The sequence below is a fragment of the Gadus morhua genome, chromosome 11 (genome assembly GCF_902167405.1).
Source record: "Gadus morhua chromosome 11, gadMor3.0, whole genome shotgun sequence".
Classification (NCBI taxonomy): domain Eukaryota; kingdom Metazoa; phylum Chordata; class Actinopteri; order Gadiformes; family Gadidae; genus Gadus; species Gadus morhua.
Window position 1 is genome coordinate 21,497,514 of NC_044058.1, and position 24,522 is coordinate 21,522,035.

The following is a 24,522-nucleotide window of genomic DNA, read 5'->3' on the forward strand; positions in this document are numbered from 1 at the left end:
ATTTCTCGGCCGAAAGGGAGTTCAACATTTTCCCTCTCATGTGTATGGGTATGCGTATAAGTACTCTCTTATATTCTAAAAATAGCTGAGCAAGCTAGTTCTGGGCCGTTGAGAATAAGGGTGACCGTAGTCATAACCAGACACACGTCGTCTTGGATGGAGAGACATGAGAGACATTACCGTCAAAGTCTGCCTGGGTCTCGTAACAGAAGACCTACCAGATGTGGCCATGGAGATAGATACTGGAGACGTGACAATGGAAAGAGCTTTGTGTGTTCACAACATACATGTCAGTGTGATGTGCGATATGTATGTGACAGGAGACGTTTCAGCAGGGGGTTGATAGCGCCTCAGAAACATCCATGGTCACAGATTTAGAATGCGCAGCTCTACGTAGGAAGAGAAGGATTAGTGTCGGAAATAACAAAATCTGTTAATGATCACTTAATCATGGCATATCAATACGATAACAGGAAGAATACATTCCATTTTTCAGGCTTGACATTGATTTATTTCTATATTTCAGGGGGACATGATGAACAGACAGCCAATGGCGAGATTGTATTCCTCCAACCGGTGTCAAACATTCACAGGAGCTTACAGCTTTTTGTAAGAGTGTTTTTTCTCATTGTGTGTGTTTACGATCAACGCCTACACTGCCTTGTAGGAGCGGGAGAAAACAACACAAATGTGCTCTGTGTTCAAGAATCTTCCTCTGTGCAGGATAAGGGCTTGTTGATAGAGAGAGAGGGAGAGAGAGGCGGCTAAAGTAGGCGAGAGATCGAGAGAGGGAGAGAGAGGAACTGAGCAAGAGGTAATGACAGAGTGAAAGAGAGAGAAAGGGAGAGACAGAGAGAGGTAGTGGTAGTGATGAGAGGGCGAATTCCAGCTTGAGATAATGGTGTGGGAGAGTAAGTGGGAAAGCAAGTGAGTGATGATAGGGAGAGAGAGGTATTGAAAGAGAGAGAGAGAGATCAAGTGAGAGAGGTATTGAAAGAGAGAGAGAGGTATTGAAAGAGGCAGAGAGAAATGAAGTGAAAGAGGGTGGAAGAGTGAGAGAGTGGGAGAGAGAGAGAGCAAGACAGAGAGATAGTCAAGATTGAAAGAGAAGGTGTGAGAGAGGGAGAGAGAGAGATACCAAGGGAACAGAAGAGTGAAAGAGAGAGAGATGTTTTAAGAGAGTGAGCAAAGAGAGAGATGCATTCAGTGAGAGTTTTGGAGATAGAGACAGAGAGAGAGAGAGGTGAGAGAGTTTTGAGTTATTGGTCAAGCCCATGTCCGCCGTCTACTAAGGCCAGGTCTTATGTGCTGTGGAGGAGGTGGTGATCAGCTGTGCCTGGTGTGTGTGAGGGCAAGATGGCACTTCAGGGCGCGCGCATGCGCGCGCGCTCGCTCTCGCTCTCTCTCTCTCTCTCTCTCTCTCTCTCTCTCTCTCTCTCTGGTCCCGCCCCCAGCCGTCACCCAGCCCATGCATCACCATAATAGATTTGTCCAACTACAAGTATGATGGACGCGGTCTCTGAAGGCAGCGCTTTTACTTTGGAGGAGAGCTTCCTGTGCATCCACCATGATTGATTGTGTGTGTGTGTATGTATGTGTGTGTGTATGTACAGTATGTGTGTGTTTACTGCGGGGGGAGACATATGGTCACAATAGGAGAGGCTCCAATTGAATTAGCCGGGCTCCAGGAAGTGCTGCCTTCCTGGCCGCCCACCGCCAAAGTAAAGGTATTATCCTCCGACAAGAGAGAGAGTCTGCGTGTGAGGGGTGCCTGTTGTCTTTCTAGAACTCTCCCTCCACGTCACCGCAGTGTTTGGCGGCGCTGTGTGAGCTAAAAGTGTAATGAAAAGGCAATTACCCAGCGGAAGCCTGGGGAGGGCTTTTAGGGGAGGGGGTGGGTGGGGGGGTAATGGGGGGGGGGGGCATGTGGTGAGAACGGGGGGGTCACAAATAACACTGTAGGCTCTGGCTCCAAAGGCATCTCAGTGAATGCGTCTTTATCATGTTTGTGTGTGTGTGTATGTGTGTGTGTGTGTGTGTGTGTGCATTTCTATGTGTGTGTGTGCATTTCTATGTGTGTGTGTGTGTGTGTGTGTATACATTTCTGTGTGTGTGTTTGTATACGTACCTGTGTGTGTATGCATGTGTTTGTAAATATTGGTGTGTGTTTGTATACACGTGTGTGTGTCCACGTGTGTGCGTGTTTGTGTTTGCGTGCCGTGCCTGAGTGCGTGAGTGATCAAGTGTGTCAACTTTCAACCGACGCAAATCCCGTCCAGAAGTGTCGACACCCCCCCCCCCCCCCACCACGGCTCTGAGCCGGGGCGGTTTCAGAGGGAGGGATCAGAGCGGGGGGATCAGAGAGGGGGGATCAGGAGGCTCGTCGCGGCTTTGACAGGAGCCTATCCAGGTAATCACAGGAGATTTGGTGACTGGCTGACTGAGCCAGAGTACGGGAGGACGAGAGGGGGGAGGGAGGGGGGAGGGAGGGGGGAGGGGGGGTGAAACACACCCACACACAAACAGAGCTTAGGTTCACAGGACTGTGATACAGCGACACTGCATCCCACACCCCCAATGCACAGGCTGTACACTCAAGCCCACTCACACACACGCACACAAACATGCGCATGCTCACACACACACACACACACAGACTCAAACATGCATACACACACACACACCCAAACTCACGTTCATACACACACGCACGCACACATGCACGCACACACGCACACATACCCTACTCCGAAAAAAACAACAAGGAGTGGAGGCAAAAGCATGCTTTGCAAGAATCCCCAAGCGGTTCCAAATAAATGTAAAATAGTTCACTTGAAGAAAAAATATAACATATAAATATATATATATATTTTTTTCTATTCATATACACATGCATACATGGTGGTGGCTTTTAACCCAGTTTGCATGGGGTTCTGGGAATAGGCCTGTCTCTGTGTGTTATTGTGAAATCAATGAAATGAATCTCTGCTGCAGAGAGAGATTTGGGGGCCCCTGCGACTTCTCCACTCCTCGCCTCCAAGACACGAGCGTGTGTTTTTGCGGATTGCGTGTGTGGATGAGTGTGCCGGGTTGGGGTTGGCTTGAGTGTGTGTTCACGGTTCATTTCGCCGTGCCATGGACCATACCAAAAGGCTGCGCCAGCATTTCCACCACCATCATGTCTGCTCACCTCATTATTGCACGGAGCGAAATGCAAATATACGTCCGGGTCGTGTGTGTCCATCTCTCTCCCTCCAGCCCATCCCCTGTCACAAGGGGTCTAAATCCGCGCTGCGCTTGCAACGACATGTTTCAATAACACGTAGTCGGAGGTTGAAATGAACTCCTGCATCACGCGCCGTGGTAAATGTACACTCTATAGGTCCGAGCTCCTAACCTGTGGCATTCCTAACCTCCGAAATTCAACTTCGGAATTCCTAACCTCCCAAATTCTACTTTGGAATTCCTAACCTCCCATATTCAACTTTGGAATTCCTAACCTTCCCAATTCAACTTCGGAATTTCTATCCTCCAAAATTAAACTTTGGAATTTTGTCTGTTTACCAACCAGATTGCAAAGAAAATCTCAGTCCGAAGCGGTTGATTTTAAAACGTAACCCTGGATTTATTTTCCTGCCAAACTGCACAACGTTTCCCCCCGGTTGTTAATTTTACACCCTGTCAATGTCCTTTTTTTAATAATTCCCTCAAGATAACCCGCACGCTCCCGTCTGACATTGACTCGAGAGCCAACCACCGGCGATTTCATCGTCGTCGCGTCGAGATAAGGGACCCCCGCGCGCGCGTCGTTGGCCTTTGTTTAATTACAGTTAACGTTTGACGTTTTTTTTCTTTTCTCCCCCCAACACTTCCGCAGTAATTATAATTCAATGATGCACACCATCATGTAATGAGAAAATCCACTCAATGCTTCATTAGCACGGGGTCATCAAGGTGATCGATGCCATTCTCCCATGTGCTGAGTGGAGAAAGAAAAAACACACACAGAGACCCCTTTGAACACGGAACAAAAGGGCTCAGTTCACTGCCAGGGCAATGACCACCAAGAAAAAAAAAATAACAAACTCGTTTGGTAGCCACGCAACGGATGAATCTTTTCCGGCGACACACTTCTCCCGATACCAGACACAGTGGCGTGCGTCTGAAGCGGTAATCTCCGGGGGTCATCGCGTCGCCAGACGGCAAGAGCCGATGGCTGGTAGAAGCAGATACGGAGAGAGGAAGTGTGGGTGTTTGTTTAAGTGCGTTTGAATGGAGGGGGACGCTTTATTTCCTCCCCTCTGAGTGAAACTCAACACGGCGGTGCAGGAGAGGAGGCTCATTCTTTTTGTTCAGCGCACTGAGTCATGCCATTGGTGTTTAGACGGCGCATTTCATGTTATTAATGTGCCTCGGGGACTCGGTTTGAGCTCATCATTGAGGTTAGTCATTTTTCGCTTCATATAATATAATAATAAGTCATAATAAGAGTGACCCGGTGGGCCCCAGAGGTACTGCAGATAGAGTAAGTCTGACGTCATCTTGGATCAAGCCTTCCTATTATGGTATTATGGTATGTTAGTACTTCTGTAGGGGGGGCAGCACAGAGTGTTACTTGCCAAGACCGACCACGACCGTCATTACCTGGGTAGGCAGCCCGTTACCTATGTCTGTCCCTTCATGGTGCGCCAAACTTGAGGCATGTTCCTAATCTTTCCCCGGCTGAGTGCGATCTTACCTATGTAGGGGGTTAGGTGAGAGGTACTCACCACAGGTCCACAGCCACCGTAGGCGAACAGCTACGTGTCATGGCGCACCGGCACCCCGTCTCCAGGTGACCAGCCCGCGCTTTGAATCCCGTCTCTCAAATTTCCTCGTATTGAAAACCAAAAGTTCCCTCATAGAAATGTCTTGGACCAAACGTGTGTCCTTCGTGTTAATCCAAGAAACTCGGAGTCCAAGCTGCGGAGAACCACCTCCACCGACTCTCTACTCAGAGAACCTACAACCTGAGACTCACCTGCCGCCTCAGCTGTTGGCATTTAACGCTAATGAGCACCTCAACACCGCCCCCTCTGTGTGATGACCGACCCCAACCATAAGCATCCTAAAGCTAAACCTAATCATAGCACAGTAGGCCTTTGGCCGGACACCCAAAATGTTACGGGGCAGAGTCAATGAGAAATCTTACTGAAGAGACATTTTAAAATGTCAAATCTCATTTGCCCGAGTGGTTGAAGCTTTCATTTGGGGATAATAATAAGCTGCAGGGAGTTGATTTGGCTTCTTCAAAGAACATTTGGTCCCGACAGAATGTTTTAGCTTGTCCTCCTAGATGGATAAGTGAACTAGTGCTGGCTGAGTTTGTGTTCGCTGGGAGTCAATTGTGCATTTCGATACCCCCCTCCAGCAACATGATTGGTCGAAATAAACCAGAAGTGAAAGGGAGAGAAACGGCCTGATTTTAGCTTGTCTGCTTTCCGACTTTAGATAATTAATCTTAAATCTGATTTGCGTGACATTTTGGCATTGATCTTAACGTAACAGGGAAATTCCGTACTCAGATTCTGCTGTCCGTGGGCCAACCCACTTTCACACATTGATGATGACGTCTCAAACAGCGTGAGCACAGATAACTGGACTGCTGTTTCACCGTCTCCATTCACCAAACAGTACCTCAACACTGCCCAGAATCTTCTATTTTCCAATTAATCTTGTGTATACGCTTTATCTTGATATCTTGCGAATACAGAAGTGGGCCTAGAGTCATATAGGGTTCAGAACTCCTGCTGCGGAAGAATATAAATAAATACAACTAAATATAAAATAAGTCATAATAAATAGCAGAATGGAGGCGAATTCATGTGGTGAGAATAACAGAAGCAGCAGCTGATAGATCTCATTGTGTTGATGTGTGTTCTCTTTTCATCCAGCCCAGCGATAAAGCTCACTTCTTATACAGTAAAACCCCGGGAAACATCCTTGCCTTGGTTCATTTCACTATGAGACGGAGTCGAAATCAGACACGTGAAAGAAATATATTTTATAGTCATTTGTCTAGCCTTGCGTGACACGTCAAACAGGGGAAATGCTAAGAAAAAGTACATAACACAACAAAGCCTTCCTCACTGGGAGGGAGTTGGGACATTGTGTGTGTGTGTGTGTGTATATTTTCACTGTTGGCCCCAGTTCCCGGTCTGCATGATGACACTTGTGACAGCTTCTATGGGCTGGCTTGGCTTCTGCCACAGCTTCTTCAAGGGCGACTCTAAGAACATATTTTCCCAGAGTAAACAGCACATGGGAAGTATGTGTGCTCTTAGGCCTTCAGCATGGATTACTCTGCTCAACCAATCGAACTGAAGTTAGTCTTGAGCATTCAGGAGATGTTCGTATTCAGTGCAAGAAAGCCTGGAAACAACGATGACTTTGCTCTCTGTGAAAGGGAATTTCCTTGTTTAGAAGTTACTGCACGTTCTCCTCTCCGTCGACGATAATGCTTTCCCTGCATGCATACACTCAGGCGTGCGTTTGCCAAAGTTATAATTAGGCCTACATCAATCATATGTAATTATTGTTATAATAAATGTTGTTCGATTTGAAAATGGGGATTAGGGCTCTTCAGGTTTGTGAATTTTGTGACTTTTGGGCTGTCATAATTGCTGCAAACAGGATGGTCACATCTCTGTTTGGTATCTGAGTTATAAGTGAACAGTGGCTATACCTACGGACTGTATAGAGTAGGCTATAACTCAGTGGTGGAAATGGCCATGAGATGCTAACGAACTCACGGAAACATAAATTATCTACCTTGAGGCGGACACAGATAACGGTTAACCTTGCTCCCTGTTTATTCACTCGGACCAATTTAACCCAACGGTGGTTTTGTGTTGGAGAAAGTTTTCACATCAACCATAACGCCAGACGGTTGATGTAAATGTCTGTTCTGATACAATGATGTTAGAAATAAAAGCAACCTTGCATTGCATTGCATTTTGTGCGACTTGCTGTGTCCCAGCAGCAGTGTTATACTCCTGGTAGTAGGCTACGGCAGCGGCAGACTGATGCCTAGATTAAATTCCGCTGCTGCTGAGAAAGTAGTCCCTCAAAATGTGATGATTCATGCGATTGCGAGGTTAGTTTTATTTCTAACATTATTCTATCAACACAGACATTTACAACTGGCGTTATAATTGATTTACCTCAGCTGTACTGTGGAGTGGGTAAGATGTTTTATTAGCAGGCTAGCATTACCCGTTGCCATGCGCTAGCCTAGCACGAGCGAACTCTGCAACTAAAAGGACTGAATGAAATGTGTTGAAAACTGTATCCAATGATAAAGAACACCAAGGCTAACTTGGGAATCAGGGCCTATGTCCAAAATTCCGAACCACCCCTTTAACATCGTTGCTCAGTCCTGGCCAATCCTAAACCCTCAACCATTCACACGCCCCCTCACTTATGTTTCCTTTGTGGTTCCTGGCACGAGGTAAAGGTTTCCCTTTAAGAATCATGTAAGCCAATGTCCCATGGATTGTATTATTGGTAACCCTTCTGCCTTTTTCTTAACATGATCATGCTCTAACAATAATCAAAATATTGTGCTGTTCAAAGTGTCCTAAAAATAAGCTATTCTTCAGACAGGTTGATAGAGTTGTTGAAATATTAATCGTAATGTTTATTCAAAATATCTATAAAAAATGATGTAAACCTTGTTCATATCATCACTATTCAAAGGCCTTTGTAAGCATTCTATTTAAAATTTTGAAATGTCGCTCTCTAAATAAGAGACATAGAGCGGGAGAAAGAGAGAGAGCGAAGGAGGGAGGGAGGGAGGGAGGGAGGGAAGGAGAGTGATGTTTCCATAGTGATGATCACCAACATACAAGCATACAAACATTTCCATTGAGATTGGAATTTCTCAAATACTGTCTAGGTCTGATCAGTGATCATTCCTTTTCGAATAATAGATGTCATATTATAACAGACGTCCCGTACGCACAACAGACTGAATAACAAGGCGGAAACACAAAGCAATCTTGTTATTTTACAGATGAATGTGCAGACGCATAATGGAACGGCCAGCCCTAGAACAGGGCAGCTGAACCCTTGGTTGTCCCCAGAGGAGGTTGTGGTAAAAATGTGTGACAAAAAAATTGTTTATGCACAGACACACACACACACACACACACACACACACACACATATATATATATATATATATATATATATATAAATAAATAAATAGGTGTCACGGTTTGGTTTTAGGGTCATTTTGTCTTTTAAGTTTTCCTACCTTTATTTTTCTTTTGTTCTTTGTCCTGTTTCCGTAGAAACAACCCCAGTACGACCTCATACGGATGGCGGTTCTGGGGCAGGGCCTGCCGTACCATTACACGCCCCAGCGGCCCTGGAGATGAACATGATCTTGGAAATGGAGCAGACGGAGAAACAGGCCGCGGACCCAGGACAAGGGGCCCTAGGGTTGGGGGTCCCCAGAGCCCATGGCTCAATGACTCGGGTCAATATTTTTCAAAATCATCACTATTTGTTGTTCATAGTCCTTAAAACTGATTTTCAATGTCAATCATACTTGAGTTTTAGTTTTTAACCAGCTTTGTATACCAGTTTTAACAGATAACCGCGGGTTAATATGAAGCCGGAAACCATTTCATCCCTAATCCACATGAAAAAACATGTTAAGCCACGATGACGCAACTCGCATCAAGCTGGTCATGGCAGAGCCCGTGTTTTGCATTGAATGCAAAACAAGGGCTCAGCCATTGACAGCTCTCCAAGAGATTGATGGACATCTTCATGTGTACCAAGTGCAGCAATTTGAAGCCCACATAAAACAAGTAGCCGAGTTATTTCATAACGGCATATGCGAAAGCACTCTTTCATGTGATTTGAACATAGACCTCCAAGACCAGGATGGTCTCAGTTTACCTATGGTTTGCACTCAGTAGAATGAAGCTGTGAAACGGTACAGTAGTAAAGTAAATTTACGTTTAGCACATTTAGCAAATGCTTTTATCCAAAAAAGGGTTAGGAGAAACGGTAAATGGACTGCATTTAAATAGCGCGTTACTAACCAGTGGCCACCCCAAGCGCTTTACAATATTGCCTAAGATTCACAGATTCACACGCCGACTGCGGTGTCAGCCATGTAAGGCGACAGCCAAATCACCAGGAACAGTAAGGGCTAGGTGCCTTGCTCAGGGACACTTCGACACTCCATGTGTCCATCCGGTTACCAGCCAACCGGCATGTGGCTCTACCTCTTGAGCCACATGCCGCCCCAAGAAAGAGAAACAATATATCGCTTTCGGTACAGTCAGGATGTTCATAGAAACAAGTGCCAAGCGCCAACAATCTCTAGGTTAACCCATTCCAGTATATAACAAAGATAGCTAGGATAAGATGCTACACAATGCCAAATACTATTTTTAAGTGCACGGATGTACAACATACAAAAGGTTTGTACATTAAGTGCCAGAACTTAAGTGTATAAGAGGGGTTTGGGGGCGCAGTATTTAGTAGTTTTCGGGGAACTCTACACAATCACACATTTTCTTTGCCTAATTGAATTGATGTTAATTTTCAAACGATGGCTTTAACCGTGAAACCCCCATTTAAATTAAGCTCATGAAGTTAAAGTAAGCAAGAGAGGAAGTTTAAGATAAGAGAGTGAAAGATTCATCTTTTATTAAATGTCAAGGTAATCTGACAGGTACAAAGAGAAAAACATGTCCTTGTTTTACGTTCCATAATTGACTACTTTCCACACAGTGCAAAAGTTACAATCTGTAAATAGTGACCTTAAATGGACTGGATTATTAATCAACCGCGTGACATGATGAATGCTCAAGATAGACCTTCAAGCTGAAGCATGAACTACTTGAGTACTTCGTCTTTTGCTGGGATTCTGTTCCAGGACGGCTGAGATGGACGTGTGGGTGAGGACAGAGACCACCACACTAAACAGCCTTTCTGAGGCTCGTGCCGACTTTCGTAACAGGCTTCAGTTTAATAAATTAATAAGAATCGTATTAGATTGTATCTCACATGATAGAATTTCCAAGAGTAGGTAAGTAAATGCGTTCAGTAAATTCAATTAATATAACCATATTATATATCAAAATACTATATATATATATATATATATATATATATATATATATATATATATATATATATATATATATATATATATATATATATATATTGCAAATTACAATTGCAATTGGGGTCTTTCTTTACCACTAGCTCTTCTTGTCCGTCTCGTCGGGGCACACGTGAGCCAGGACGAGGTCCACCATGTTCTTGATGACGGGCGGCGGCGGGTGGATGTTGTGGGCGCTGTGATGGGCCAGGGTCATCTCCCAGGCGTCCACCAACACCACAGCCATGCCCTGGAACATGGCCCGGAGCACCCCGTCCATCTGCAGCGAGAACCAGTCACTGCTGTGCGTGCTCGTCGTCTGGTCCATGGCCACAAAGTTGGCCGAGCGGATGACCACCAGGGTGCCGGGGCCCCGGGCCAGCAGCCGCACTGTCGCCCGGCGGATGTGGCGCATACGGCGGATGTAGACCTCCACGGGGAAGGAGGTGAAGTGGGCCCAGACGCTGAAGAGCACCACGGTGTCGGGCCCGCCGGCCAGGCCGTCCAGCTCGTTGGCCACGTAGCGGAGCTCGCTGACGACGACCGGTCGGATCCGGATGGGCGGCCCGTGGCAGCGGTACTTCATCAGGATGTTGTGTTTGCTGTCCACCGCCATCAAGGGCCCCACCATCTTGGAACGGTGCAGGTTGAACACTGGTTTGTAGGAGAGACCGAAAGGAGGAGTTCGTTGGAATATGATGACGGGACTAATGTAAGGGTCAGGGTAGGGCTGTGCAATTAATCCAACTTTGATCGCGATTTCCAAATTCCAAACTAATATAATTCGAGTTGAACCGATATTTTTTTTCTTATTACCTTTTTAAGTATATTTGTTTTAATTATTAAATGTTTAATATAAATAGAACAGCTGGATACATTTTTCTACATTATTTTCGATTTTCTATTTGAACATTTTGTGAATTCTCAGTTACAAAGTGTTTTTTTTTAGAGAAATGCAGAATAAATGCATCGTGTTTTCAAAATAATCGGAAAATAATCGCTTGAATAATTGAGATCTCAATATTGACCAAAATAATCATGATTATGATTTTTTCTATCATCGATAATCAGGCCAGTGCCAATGACTGCATTCATTAAGCGCTTTTCTAACCAGCGACCACTGAAATCGATTAACTATATTGCTTAACATTCACCCATTCATGCACACATTCCCACACCGACGACAATGTCAACCACGCAAGGCGACAGCCAGCTCGTCAGGAGCAGTTAAGGTAAGGTGTCGTGCTCAGGGACACCAGGTGGCGCCGGGGATCGAACAAGCGACCTTCTGGTTACCAGCCAACGTGCTCTACCTCCTGAGCCACATGCCGCCCAGGGTTGTCAGTGCTCACCTGGTATGAAGGCGCTGAGGTACTCGAACCACTGCCTCATGGTGGAGTCGCCGTACATGTTGATCACCTTGCCGGTCAGGCACTGTGTGATGGACGAGGAAGTGTCAAACCGGCGAGCAGGAGTTCCCCCGACGGGCTTCCAGTAGCTTTGGTAGTAATACCCAGCAGGGGTGTACTTGACCAACTCTGCCCTGGTGCTGCTGTTCTCTAACTTTTGTCCATCTACGACGAATGAGTATGACACAAATGTCCCAAGATGAAACACATACAAGTGGGCACCACCAACACCCATAAGCAACCTCCTCCATAACCTGTAGCAACGACTGTGTACTACTGTGTGCGACTGTTTACCTATCTTCTGAGGAAGCACGTCGATCGAGTCAGGTCCCGACGCATGGAGGACCACTTTGAGGTTCACACCGCTGCGAGTGATCAAAGGAACAAGGATAAAAGCACCAGAGATATACGTCACAAACGAGAAGAGCAATCGTACGGCGCCAGACCTCCGAAAGAGCAGCGCCTCCTGCTTGGAGTAGAGGGGCTTCTGGTAGCCCCCCATGGCGTGGTTCACCCTGAAGTCACAGCCCAGCCGCTCGGGCTTGTAGCAGTACCAGGGCTCCCCGGTGTGGGGGTCCGTGTGGTTGCACAGCGGCCGCAGCGGGTAATCGGGCGGCAGGCACGGCAGGCACGCGGTGGTCTCCGACAGGTTGCCCACGCGGTACAGGCTGTGGAAGAAGATCCGGTTGGGCCACCTCTCCCGCAGCCGCCGCAGCACGGCCACCGCCTCGCTGGAGTGCACCATGGTGACCGTCGCCGTGGCCGGGCCCGCCCACGGCAGGGGGAACAGCGCCGAGTAGGAGCCGTCGAGGTGGTCCACCACCCTGCCCGCCACCCCGGCCCCCAGCGCCGGGGAGTGCAGCCGGGCCACCAGGAAGTCCCCGCCATGGCGCTTGGAACGGCCCTGGAAGTCCTTCATCTGGACCAGGGCCTCCAGCTGGTCGCCCACGCGCCACGCCCTCAGGCCCCGCGAGGCCAGGATGGCGAACAGGCTGTGGGCGGGGTCGCTGGTCTGGTTGAGGGGCGCGGGGACCGGGCCGGCCGGGGGTTGGGGCCAGGCGATGGCGTCCAGGAGGCGGCGGTCCTCCAGGGCCTCGTCGGGGGTGGGCCCCGGGCCCCGGTGTCTGCAGAAGGTGGGGACGGGGTGCTGGGAGGGCTGGGGCGTCTTCTGGGTGTAAGCCGCGCAGCTGGAGTTACGGGGCGGGAAGAATAACCACGCCGTGTGGCAGCTCAGACCCTGAGGAGGAGAATAGGGGTCCGGTTTAAAGGGAAGCGGGCCGCGGCTTTGAGTAGTCGCCCTGAAAACTGAAACTGAATTCATTGTCTCCGCCGTCATGAGTGCATCAAACTTCAAAGGTGCAGACACGAGGGCTGTCCATTAATTTGATCGAGATTTCGGGCGTTTTTGTCAACCGATCTCCAAACTACTAAAATCGAGTTTAAACTTTATTTTTTTTTATCAATTCAATGTTTTATAGAGATTGGAAAAATGGCACAAGTAGAAACATTTTTGTACAATTTTGTTTTTCCAGTTACAAAGGGTTTTTTGGGAGCGAAATGCTGAACAAATGCATCATCTTTTCAAACTCTAAAATTAATCGTTTGAATAATCGTGAATATGATTTTTTTAATAATCAAGCAGCCCAAGCGGACAAACAACCAATCGGTGCATCAGCCGTGTGTGAGGGTCAGGGTGATAACATTTAGGTTGGTGCCATGGGCGGAGCTTGGGGGAGGCTTTCGGGACTGAAGCCCCGAATCTCACGTCAAAAGCCCCGGATCTTTTTTAAGCTTTTGAAGTTATGACAACCCTGACATCTTCCCTCATGTTTCGACTGGTAGTCATTTTCACCTCTTGAAATTGATTTATTTTCATTTTGAAAGAAACACATGGAAGCAATGGAAAATGCCATCTCTCGTTCGGTTGTTTAGAACGGTTGCCAGGACGTTTTGTTATAGTTGCCTCAGGGTGTGTAACAAACATTACCATGGACAATAGAAATTATATTTCCAAACCAACATCCAGTCATACCGTAGCAGCAGCAGCCCTTGCCTATGACCTGTCAAATGTTTCAGGTCAGTGAAAAATTACCTTGATGCGCGCTGGCCGGGAGCAGTAGTGCTTGTGCTAGTGCTAAATAGCCTGCTTCGGCTAGCTAGGCTGCTATGATAATTACTCCTTTCACAAAAAATAAGATTACCAGCGTTGTTTAAAATGTCAGAAATCCGTTTTTCTGATTGCGATTCTGTCCCAGCCTATATTGTACGGTGTTGTGTCTTACCAAATGTTACCTCAAATGAAATGTTGAGGTGCACTGAATATCATGAAGAGGTAAAAAATATCCATGTCTGACATATCGGTTATTTTAAATTCAAACTTTATTAACGATTTAGACAAGAAATGTACAGATATCGCGATGCTGCATTCGCTGTTTGGCCAGCAGCCAACATGTTAACGATGTTACCGACGATGAGTGGCTGGTGCTAGACTGTCTTGTTTACTTTCAGCTTGCGTCCATATCCACGTTCATTGAACTTTGACCCCTTTTTAAATGAGTTCTAACAGAGTGATAGATGTGGACAGTCCTCTAAACAATGTAGTACTTATTTGTGTGCATATGTTTAATACTTCAGTGCATTATCATTATTATTTTAAAATTAAGATAAAATTAAAATGATAATGCACTGATATTTCAGCGAGTGAGTAGGCCTAATGATGTTGTTAATCTTGTGTCACAATACTTTGCATTTGTAATATGTTTTCTTTACATTAAATAGAGTTGCCTTATGGGAGAAACCTTTCAGTCTCTTCCTTTTTTTTTTTTAATAAAAAATAAAAATGGCAATTAACATGATTCAAAGGCACTTTGAATCTGCTGAAAGTTAGTCTCAAATTATAAGTCTAAATTTTCCCATTGTAGTTTACATAAAAATCTCTAGAAGTCAAGTGGTTATTGTTTCTTTCCATTAAATAGTATTGTCTTGAGCAGGCCCTGCAACTGAAAATGTAGGCTATGAATTAGAAGAGATTTAGGATTTGCCTATGTCCAGCAGGTAACCCTAAAATGGACTAAGAATGCAGGAAATCGCATTTTAGAAATTCAAAATTTTCTGGGGGACGACCCCCAGACCCCCCTCTGGGCTAAGCCCCGGATGTACACAAAGTCTGGCTCCGCCTCTGGTTGGTGCCTGTGCTCGCACAGTTCACTAACGCATCAGAGAATAAATACACTGATCATCCCTGTCATTCCTCAACTCTCCACTGGGAGAGCCAGCGCTCTCCACTGGGAGAGCCACACACACCCAGGTGAGTGCTACACACAACCGGGTGAGCGCTACACAAAAACTCAATATGCAAACCGTGTTGAGTTACTTCAATAATGCCTTCAATAGTGCTAGCTGGATACATTTATAGACGTACCATTATTAAAAAGTATACTTCGAGTTTCTTTAGGCAAGGCCTAGCAGCAAGTTTAAATAAACAATATAAATAAGGATAACCAATACTACAATTGAACCTTTGCCCTGATTAACTAGGGAATTTACCAATATTGTATGAAACAAAATTTAACTCGCACAAAGACCGATGCAACACTTACCTCCAGAGTGACAATGTCACGCAGCAGGAAGATGAAAACAGAGACGGCGAGGAAAAGGAATACGAGGACATATTTGAATCGATGTCGAGAATTGATGAGCCCCTTCGGTAGCGCATGGTAAGATACCGCGTCATACTCCACTGTCACCATGCTGGCAATAGTAGTAGCGGGGAGAGAGAGGAAAGGAGATGTAAGAGACGTATTAAAAACATAACTTTCGTGTGTGCGTGTGTGTGTGTGCGCGTGTGCGTGTGTGACAACATAATTGCCAGACCAGTTCATATTATATACTGTAGAGTCTGGTATTAGGCAACTCGGAAATAGCAGAGATGACGTCACTGACCCTTCCTGACAGCCCTCGTGGATTGTATAGGTACGTTTAACTTTTGCACTACTTCTCTCACTGTACTCATGCACATAAGACTTAAACTCAGGCTTTGTGTACAGCGTTGCCGGTATGCTGTTGCAACCCACTTAGTGATTTACTCAATAGCAAAACGAGATACATAACTACTCTGCGTTATTTTTCAGGGCATTTGCCACCAACCCATACTGATGTGTGTGTTTGTGTGTGCGTCTTTGTGTTGTTTTACCTCGTAGAAGCTGTGTTGGAATCACCCAGGGAGAGGAATGAAGCCACGATATGGAAAGGTGAACTGCAAAGAAATATGCAGAAAAAAGCAGGCACACTATTAACCACTCTTGAAAAATGGACTTCAAGTGGGACTGCGTAAGTTGAGACAATCACTGCCCACAAAATATTTACATACATTTAACGTCATGTCCACCAGCCATTCGATCCCAGACACACACACACACACGTTAAGGTTTGAAGCTTTATTTATGGCTTTATTCATTCAAATTCACAATTTATGACTACCAATATAATACAAATGGATAACCTGGAATACAACAATTCCTTTACAATTAAATGTTAGTTTCTTTCAATCCAAGTTCATGGCTTATTGTACTAAACCAGAATTGTATGATTATGTCTTGTTGACTCGCTTCTAAATAGGTATTTGTTTTACAGGTTTCCAAGTTCGATTTCCACTTTTTGTAGTACTAATAAATACACCTCACTTTTGATTTGCAAAGATACAATGGCTTACTTGCCAGTATTTTACACTTAAAAGGTTTTAAAGATGGGTGATCTTAAAGTGAAAATTTAAATATATCACGATTAGCGTGACACCATCAGAGTGTGTGTTCTGCTTGAAGGCCATTTCTTCTAAACACTCTTAGCTTCTATACATTGATTGTTAACACAATGTTTAGTTGCAAAACTGTACCCAGACACTGGATTATCAGTTTATTTATGATTTTAAGCTAACATCTAAAATATTGTAGTTTCAGAAATAATCAACTTCTAAAACCTTAACAATTATAATAGAAGTCAGTTGGAGGACAGCGACTTCCACTTCTTCAGACCTCGCAACATTTTTTATATTTTAACTTCGATTAAACAATTAAAAAAACAGCACTTTGTTCTTCATAATCATTAAAACAGAAATTTCTATAATTTTTAAGTGTTTTACTTGTTTACTTTGTGTTGTTTTTATCCCGCTCTTCAATATTTTCAGTTGGTCGACGTGACTCCGTTGAGCACTACTTGCGTGCGTGATGACCATACCTGCCAACATTTGACAAGCAAAATCCAGGAGATTTCGGCGGCGGGGGGCGGGGCCGGATGTGGGGAGCATGGATGACAGAGGTGGTTACAAATGTTGGTTTTAAGGGATGTTGTGCATACATATTCATCATGTAGTCTTCAGTATATAAATAAATACACAATAACTGTATTCATTAACAAAAAACGTATTTTTTATGTATCATTATGTATGTATTCACAATGAATTCATTGACAATCACTTATTTATTAACTAACTACTACTATTACTACTACTACTATTACAAAACGAAAACGAGAGGTTGTTTTTGGCAACCAACATTGCCATTTTCAGCTCAGCCTGGAGCACTTGTTCCTGCTCGTTTTGTCCCTTAGTGATGAAACCCGTTATCGCCTGAGTGCCCTTTTGTGCCCCGGCAGCACGGACATGTTTCAGGGACTTCAAATGTTGACGGACGTCATTTTTACCGCCGTGCCCTATATTAAAATCAACCCGACACGCTTTACAAAAAGCGTGACTATTGTCCAGGTGACTATTTGATATTGAATCATACTCTTTGGTCCATTCCGACTTAAAAGTACACATATATTTGATCTTCTTCGATGGTACACCCGCTTTTGCCATTTTCATACGACCATTTACGGAGTTTGCTCCGCCATGTTTTTTTTTTTAGCTCTGCGCTCTTGAGAAGTTACAATAGACGTGATCTGATTGGCTACAGCCTGTGCTGTCGTATTTGCTGCAAATGCATTTGATTGGCTGACGCTTGCGTTGCCTCTCATGCTTGCGTTTGATACATGATCTGGCAACTTTAGAACATTCGACACACATTTTGATTTGATTATAAATAAAATAAGTTTGGACATCGTGAAATACGGGAGTTAACCGGGAGAAATGACAAAACGGGAGGGCGGCGGGAGATGGATCAGAAAACGGGAGAAACCCGGGAAAAACGGGAGAGTTGGCAGCTCTGATGACACACCACTGTGCTCTAGCTTTCAACGTCAATATTTAACCTAAAAACAACATTAAACTTAAACGGTCAATAACCTAGAAACACGATGTGAAACTTATACGTCAGTGTCACTGTTAATCATGTTTCAAAGATCTGTCGGAAAGATACAAGCCTTTTGGAAATCTGTCCCTTATGACATCACAGGTGGGCGTGTCGACCTAAATGTGTGCGGGATAGATCAGTCTACCAGCCTACCCAGTGGACTGTAGCAAACGTAACGGCTAATCAACCCACACCCGGTGGCATGTCATGGGAGGGACCTTTAAACATCAGACGTTTGTGTGTGGCCCCGCCGCCCGCCCGGTTCATATTACAACGGGTCCCTATGGAGACTCCCGCCTTGGTTGACACCACCGTGTCCACTTTTATAGCGAATAAACTCACACACTGCAAAGGACAGGCACAATGTTGGACATTGTGTTCGTCTACTTCCACCGACCCTGATCTTTTCCAGTTTATATTAGTTCCGACGAGTTATAGTTTTGGGGGAACGAGTCTGTGGTTTGAGGCTAGGTTCCTCCCTCACGGCTGATTGGCAGCTTCCGGTAGCAGCTAAATGCTAATGCCCTTATGAAACCCATTTCACGTGACGTTGTCTTCACAAACGTATAAAACGTATGTCATATGAAAGCTGAGACTCCACAAATCCCAATAATCTAAACCCACATCATTCTTTGGGCTAATATCGACGAACTAGATGTGAAAGACATCATTTTTGAGAAGGAGTCTGGTTTGAGGCTCGGTTCCTCCTCCACGGCTAATCGTCTGCTTCCGGTAGCATTTTAGCGCTAATGTACTCAGAACATATATTTTACCTAAACAAACGATATGCCATGAAAGCTGGGACTCCACAAATTCCAACAATATAATGCGTATCATTCTGTGAGCTAATATGATTGAAAAACATCAATACCCTGACAAATGCCTTACCTGTGCGTGCTACCAGGTCGTGTTTGATGGCATTACGCCTCCATTAAGAGATATCCCGGTTTCAATTTCATGCCCCCTACAGGCCAACTAGTGGTACTGCTATAGATTACTCTCATAGACAGGGGGTCTGGGGTCCCCCCCCCCCCCCCCCCCCCCCATAAGAAAAATTGAATTTAATAATTTGATTTCCTGTATTCTGGTGCATTTTGGGGATGGCCACTACCTATTTTCCTACTATTCATTCAGATTCAAAGCCTACATCCTGACAGGGCCTGGACAAGCTTACACTGCATATACAGATCTACTTTATGGCCATTCCACCAGCCATTGCTATTTGACCCATTGTTGTTATTCTGATATTGAGACAAATCATGATCACTGTCCTATAGCGTCCATTTTTTGTGAGTCTCAATGTCTACTTCAAATGCAATTAGAAATATGGGACAGTTGCTTCATTTTGTTTATATGCTACAGGCCGAAAGACTGAATTAATATGTAACTTACTTGCTGCTTTTAAGTATAACATTGCTTGGGCCCAATTCCTCCACCGAAAAGGGTGGAAAAGTGCTTAGCCCTAGCGCCCTCTATTGACCCACCGCCACTGTTCAGAACTGCATTTTCAGAAGTGCTGGGTACAATGGATGCACTCTTTTTTCTCTCTTTAATAATAATAATAATAATTCATTGAATTTATTTAGCGCTTTTCTAGACACTCAAAGACGCCTACAGTGAAGGGGGGGGGGGGGGGGGGGACCTCACTAACCACCACCAGTATGTAGCACCCATTTGGGTGATGCACGGCAGCCAATCGGCGCCAGAACGCTCACCACACACCAGCTTGAGGTGGAGAGTGAGGGATGAGGTGGAGAGAGAGGGAAAAGAACATTTAACACTACTATGGACCACATGTAAACCCTATCGACCACATGTATTCCCTATCGACCATATTTAAACACTATCGACCAAATTTAAACATGTAAACCCTATCGACCACATTTAAACATGTAAACCCTATGAACCACATTAAACCCTATCGACCACATTTAAACCCTATCGACCACATTTAAACCCACATTTAAACTTTAGTGCCGGTAATGAAAGGTTCTGAAAGACGGCATACCCATGTAGCTAATTACTAAGGAATAAAATGTATACTAAATCTGTCTGGCACTTTTGATGAAGAAAACATTTCCAAAAAGCATCGGGCATATGACCCACTATGTCCTGCTCCATGTATCCAATGTTGACAACTTGACATGACATGGCTAAACTACCAACATAAACAAGAGGAGCTAGGAAAGGAAATTAACTGTGTGTTTAAGTTCAGAAGGGGCAAACATGTGAATACACATAGCACTAAAAAAGTTGTCAAGATTGTAAAAATATATATTTGTTGCACAGCTGAACGCTGTATCCAGGGGCAATTATAGGTTCTGACTTTGGGGGGGCTCAGCCCCAGGAAGCCACAGGGGTATATGAAGTATATAAAGGGCGGGGGGGGGTTGAATATCGTAGATGTGATTTCCTGCATTCTGCTGCATTTTAGGGTGACCTGATTCTAAATTTATTCTGGTGGGGTTTTTTTTTTTTTGATTGATTGATTGAAATTTATTTCGAACATTAAAAGAAAACAAAATTATATCTGTCATACACAAATTACTGATGTTAAACAAAATAGAAAGCATAATTAGATACATAAATGATAATACTCGATAATTGTAACATGTTCGAAAAGGAGTGGGAAGAAGTTTACACTTATTTAATCCCACCCCTTCTCCGTAACTCATTGAAATTAAGATTCCTTAGTCATAATAATTATTATTATTAACATTTTCATTTATTATTAATAAATATATATATATATTAGATATATATATATATATTTTTTACGTATCCAAACATATCATTTTTTTTAAAATAAAATGTATAACTTATATGTTCATATCAGATATATACTATAATTTCTTACACATTTGTCAAAAAATGAATAAATAAATAAACAAAGTAAACAAAAAACATTCATAAAAATATATAGATATTATCTCACTATTGATGTATTTTAGTATCAAAACTATCATTTTAATTCAGAAAAAAATAAATACAAAAAAAAGAATAAATAACAAACCAAATAAATAAACAATTAACACCCAATGAAAATCAAACACCTTCATCCTTGTTCCCTGTGAGAATCATTTCCTTTAACCTTGTTTTGAATAGTTTTATGTTAGGACATTGTTTGAGCTCTCTTTCTTCCACAATTTTACTCCACAGACAGAAATACAAAAACTTTTCCTGGTTGTACGCACCTTTTTCATTTTAAAATTAAACAATCCCCGTAAAAAATAACTCCCTTCTCTTTTTTGAATATTTGCCGGTAGTTTGTTATTTTTTGCTTTAAACATTAATTGTGCCTGTTTGAAATTCAACCAGATCTGTTAATTTGAGTATTTTTGACTGCATGAATAATGAGTTTTGTATGATCCCTATACCCAGCATTGAAAAATGGTCGTATAGCGTAATTGTGTAATGTACTTTTGTAATTATTGCCCAAACCTCTGCACAGTAACTTAAATAAGGTGAAACCAGTGAACAATAGAGGATGTGTAATGATTTATGATCCAGAACCTGTTTAGCTTTATATAATACTGCAATGCTTCTTGACAACTTGGAGTTTATATGTTTTATGTGATATTTCCAGTTTAGTTTCTCATCAATTATTACACCAAGGAGTTTTATTTGATTAACCTCGTTCAATGTCCACGCCATCAATCTGTATCTTTATTTGTTCATTTGTTCTGCAAGTTTCCAAATAACATAAATTTTGTTTTGCTCAAGTTTAACGATCATTTATTATATCAAACCATAATTTTAATTTGCTAATTTCAAAAATTGATCGCCTCTACTAATTGATATCAATCATCACCTGAAAAAAATGGGTAAATCTGTCTATTTGTCTATCAATCCAACACATTGTATATTTTTGAACAGTCTGCTGGTTTATTGTCAGAAAAGCACAGACCTTTTATAACAGTTAAACCTCAGTTAAACTCATAATACCAATGAGTATTTCATCCCGGAGGAAAGGATTAAACACATTGTGGCTAGTCTCTAGCTGTTAAAGAAGAAGTAAATCGTTTATAACTTTTTAATCTGAGTTATAGACAACACTTTTGTAAATGTAGTATTATATTATCCATGATTTTTATTTTGTCCTGTTCAACCTTTATTTTCTTAGTTAATATGCTGTTGTATGTCTAAGCCAATAGCTGGCAGTGTCAGCTAAATAATGCAGTTCTGAACCATGATGAAAGGAAAGAAGACTGTTTGGATGATGGAATAATCAAATGGATGTGAACTGTAATAACAAATTTGAGGTATATTACATTTCCTTTGTGTAAATTTCACTCAAAAATGACCATATTTCCCCCTTTTTTTGATTTACACAGTTACTGAAACACATTGGTACAACATGTACTAGATTATTAATATGAGAAACAGACCACTATTTCGGGAGCACTAAATTATGTCGCCTCACTTTCATAGACCCATACAATTTTATAAATTGTATCAACATATATTTTTATAAAACTTATGATGCAAAAAAAGTACAACATTCACTAGCCTAATACTATGAGAAACAGACCACTTTTCGGGAGAATTAAACTATGTTGTCTCACTTTCAGGGACCCATACATTTTTATAAAACTTCTGATGCAAAAAAATCTTGTTGTTCTGATGCAAAAAAAAAGGGTGCTAATTTTCAGTTTCATTTTTTTTTTTCTGTCATTCCCCCCCTAGGAGACAGACATTTTTTCGCGCTCTCCCTGAATTGAGAACCTGCTAATATTTATTTATTTATCTGTACAAAACAACTATATGAGTTGCTGGCACCACCAGCATTCTGCATACAATCACCTTATTATCAAATAGATGAATACAATTAGCGGAGATAACATCTGCAACAACTTAAAATAAGTCTCAAGTTCAGTTTATTAAGTGAATTTGTAACATTAGACAAGACTGCTAAGTCTGTGTGAATCTCAAAACAAATGATTCACTGGGGTTTGCATATAATTCAAAACATTTTTAAACAGTAAACATTGGTCACTTAAAAAATGATATATGTTTATCTTTCAAGCATGAATAAAGACACCAAGTCCCTCTGTCATGACTTTGTCATTATGGTATTATGTTTATTTAAAACTCAAGTAAAATAAGTAACTTGCCCTGGTTATCTCCGTGTGGTTAATTTGCAGTTGCGGTACTGTTGGTCTCGTCTCTTTCTGCCAACGACATAGGCGTAGAGCGGGGAGTGACGTAGACTGATAATATTAGAACATGTTGTACTTGTTGATAAGCTCAAGTTGTTATGGCAATGAAAATGCCCTCAGCTGATAAAATAAAGCCAGCTTTCTTTTTCAACTCCAAATTAGCACCCATGTCAACTTTTTCTGCTCCTTGCACCTTATCATGCTTATCATGCTACGCAATACGCACCATTACAAGCCTCTGCTTGTAATGGTGCGTAATTGAAATTCCATTGAAATCACTTTGATCCTTAGTATAATTGAAATTTCAACATTGTTTCAAAATTCCTGATAATGGAAAAACCATTGAAATTCCGTTGATCTATTGGCAGGATTTCTACGTCGTTTCAATATAAAAAAAAGGCTGCAAAATGATGTAGAATCAACATCAGAGTTCGATGTTGATTCAATGATTTAATGTTGACAACGGAATGTTGATTTGACATAGTTTCAATGACTGTTTGCTACCTGGGATTCCATCCAATCTAGCCTACATCCTGCATTCTGACCAAAACTCATGCACTCCCCCCCCACAATTATTCCAGAATTCAAGCAAAGCAAGAATGACCAAAAGTCACTTTGTGTCAACAAGAGACTGACTCCACCGACTATCAATTGCAAGTTATAACAGCCAACCACTTGAGTGCAAAAAACACAAAAGACCTCGCCACAGCACCAGCAAATCTTAAGCAATAAATATCGTGTCTTACCTTTATTTATGTGGCAGTGGTCTGCAGATGCATCCCGACCGTGGTGTAGCCTACGAGTTCAACAGGTTATCGTTCTGATACTATCTATGAGTAGGTATTGGTATTATTAGTGATGGCTACTTGCCAAAAGGAAAAGATAGCTTCACACAGTGTGTCTTTAGCAACTTGGCAACCTTGGCAACTTGAAAAAAGTTTTTTTTTTGCACTTTGGACTTTGGTGGCATCTTGTGGCCATTCATTCGTTATTTAAGTATTTTCTGTTTCCTTGCATTGCCAATTACTCCTGTAACCTGTGTCTTGTTTTTCCTGTCACATGACCAATGAAGCCATGTATTTAAGCCCGGCTTTTGTCTATGTTCAGTGTTTAGTCTTTGGTGTGCCACGTTTGTTCTCTGACCCAAGCTAAGTCTTGCATAGGACATTATTATGATTCTCTGTTTTTTGTCCGCTTGCCTGCTCTCCACTTGAGTTTACCTTTTTACCTTCTCTGTTGTACTTTTTTGCCCTTTTTGGATTTTGCCCTCGCTTTGGAATTTTGTGATCTTCTGTGTTTTTGCCCAAAGACTCCTTTATAATAAACAACACTTCAGTTAAATCTCTCTGCACTTGAGTCTATACCCTTCCCTTTTGTTCATTTGGTTTAGAGTAGAACTGTGGATTTGCAGATCTGGGCTCGATCCCCAACTCTGAAAAATACGCTAGGGACTGCGGAGTGATGCAGATGACGTGAATCAGAGGCAAAAAATCAGCTTTCCT

General features: G+C 42.9%; 1 protein-coding gene and 1 long non-coding RNA gene across 5 annotated transcripts; one reads left to right on the top strand and one right to left on the bottom strand.

Moving 5' to 3' along the window:
- Nucleotides 1-4,174: 4,174 nt before the first annotated feature.
- Nucleotides 4,175-9,282, top strand: LOC115553634 (uncharacterized). Its single transcript, XR_003978471.1, has 3 exons — nt 4,175-4,442; nt 8,054-8,134; nt 8,334-9,282. It is a non-coding gene; the product is annotated as an uncharacterized LOC115553634 (long non-coding RNA).
- Nucleotides 9,283-10,196: 914 nt separating this feature from the next.
- On the bottom strand, nt 10,197-23,817 carry LOC115553623 (NXPE family member 3). Of its 4 annotated transcripts, XM_030370054.1 has the most exons (7): nt 23,767-23,817; nt 15,767-15,829; nt 15,174-15,324; nt 12,021-12,811; nt 11,869-11,939; nt 11,518-11,739; nt 10,197-10,819 (listed from the first exon to the last, which is right to left on the bottom strand). In XM_030370054.1, the coding sequence occupies exons 3-7, from the start codon at nt 15,321-15,323 to the stop codon at nt 10,266-10,268; spliced, it is 1,788 nt and encodes a 595-aa protein (XP_030225914.1). In that variant the 5' UTR covers nt 15,324; nt 15,767-15,829; nt 23,767-23,817; the 3' UTR covers nt 10,197-10,265. The 4 variants fall into 4 exon arrangements, with proteins under 4 accessions (XP_030225914.1, XP_030225912.1, XP_030225913.1 ...); XM_030370052.1 differs by having other exon boundaries at nt 11,518-11,939; XM_030370053.1 differs by having other exon boundaries at nt 11,869-12,811.
- Nucleotides 23,818-24,522: the final 705 nt, after the last annotated feature.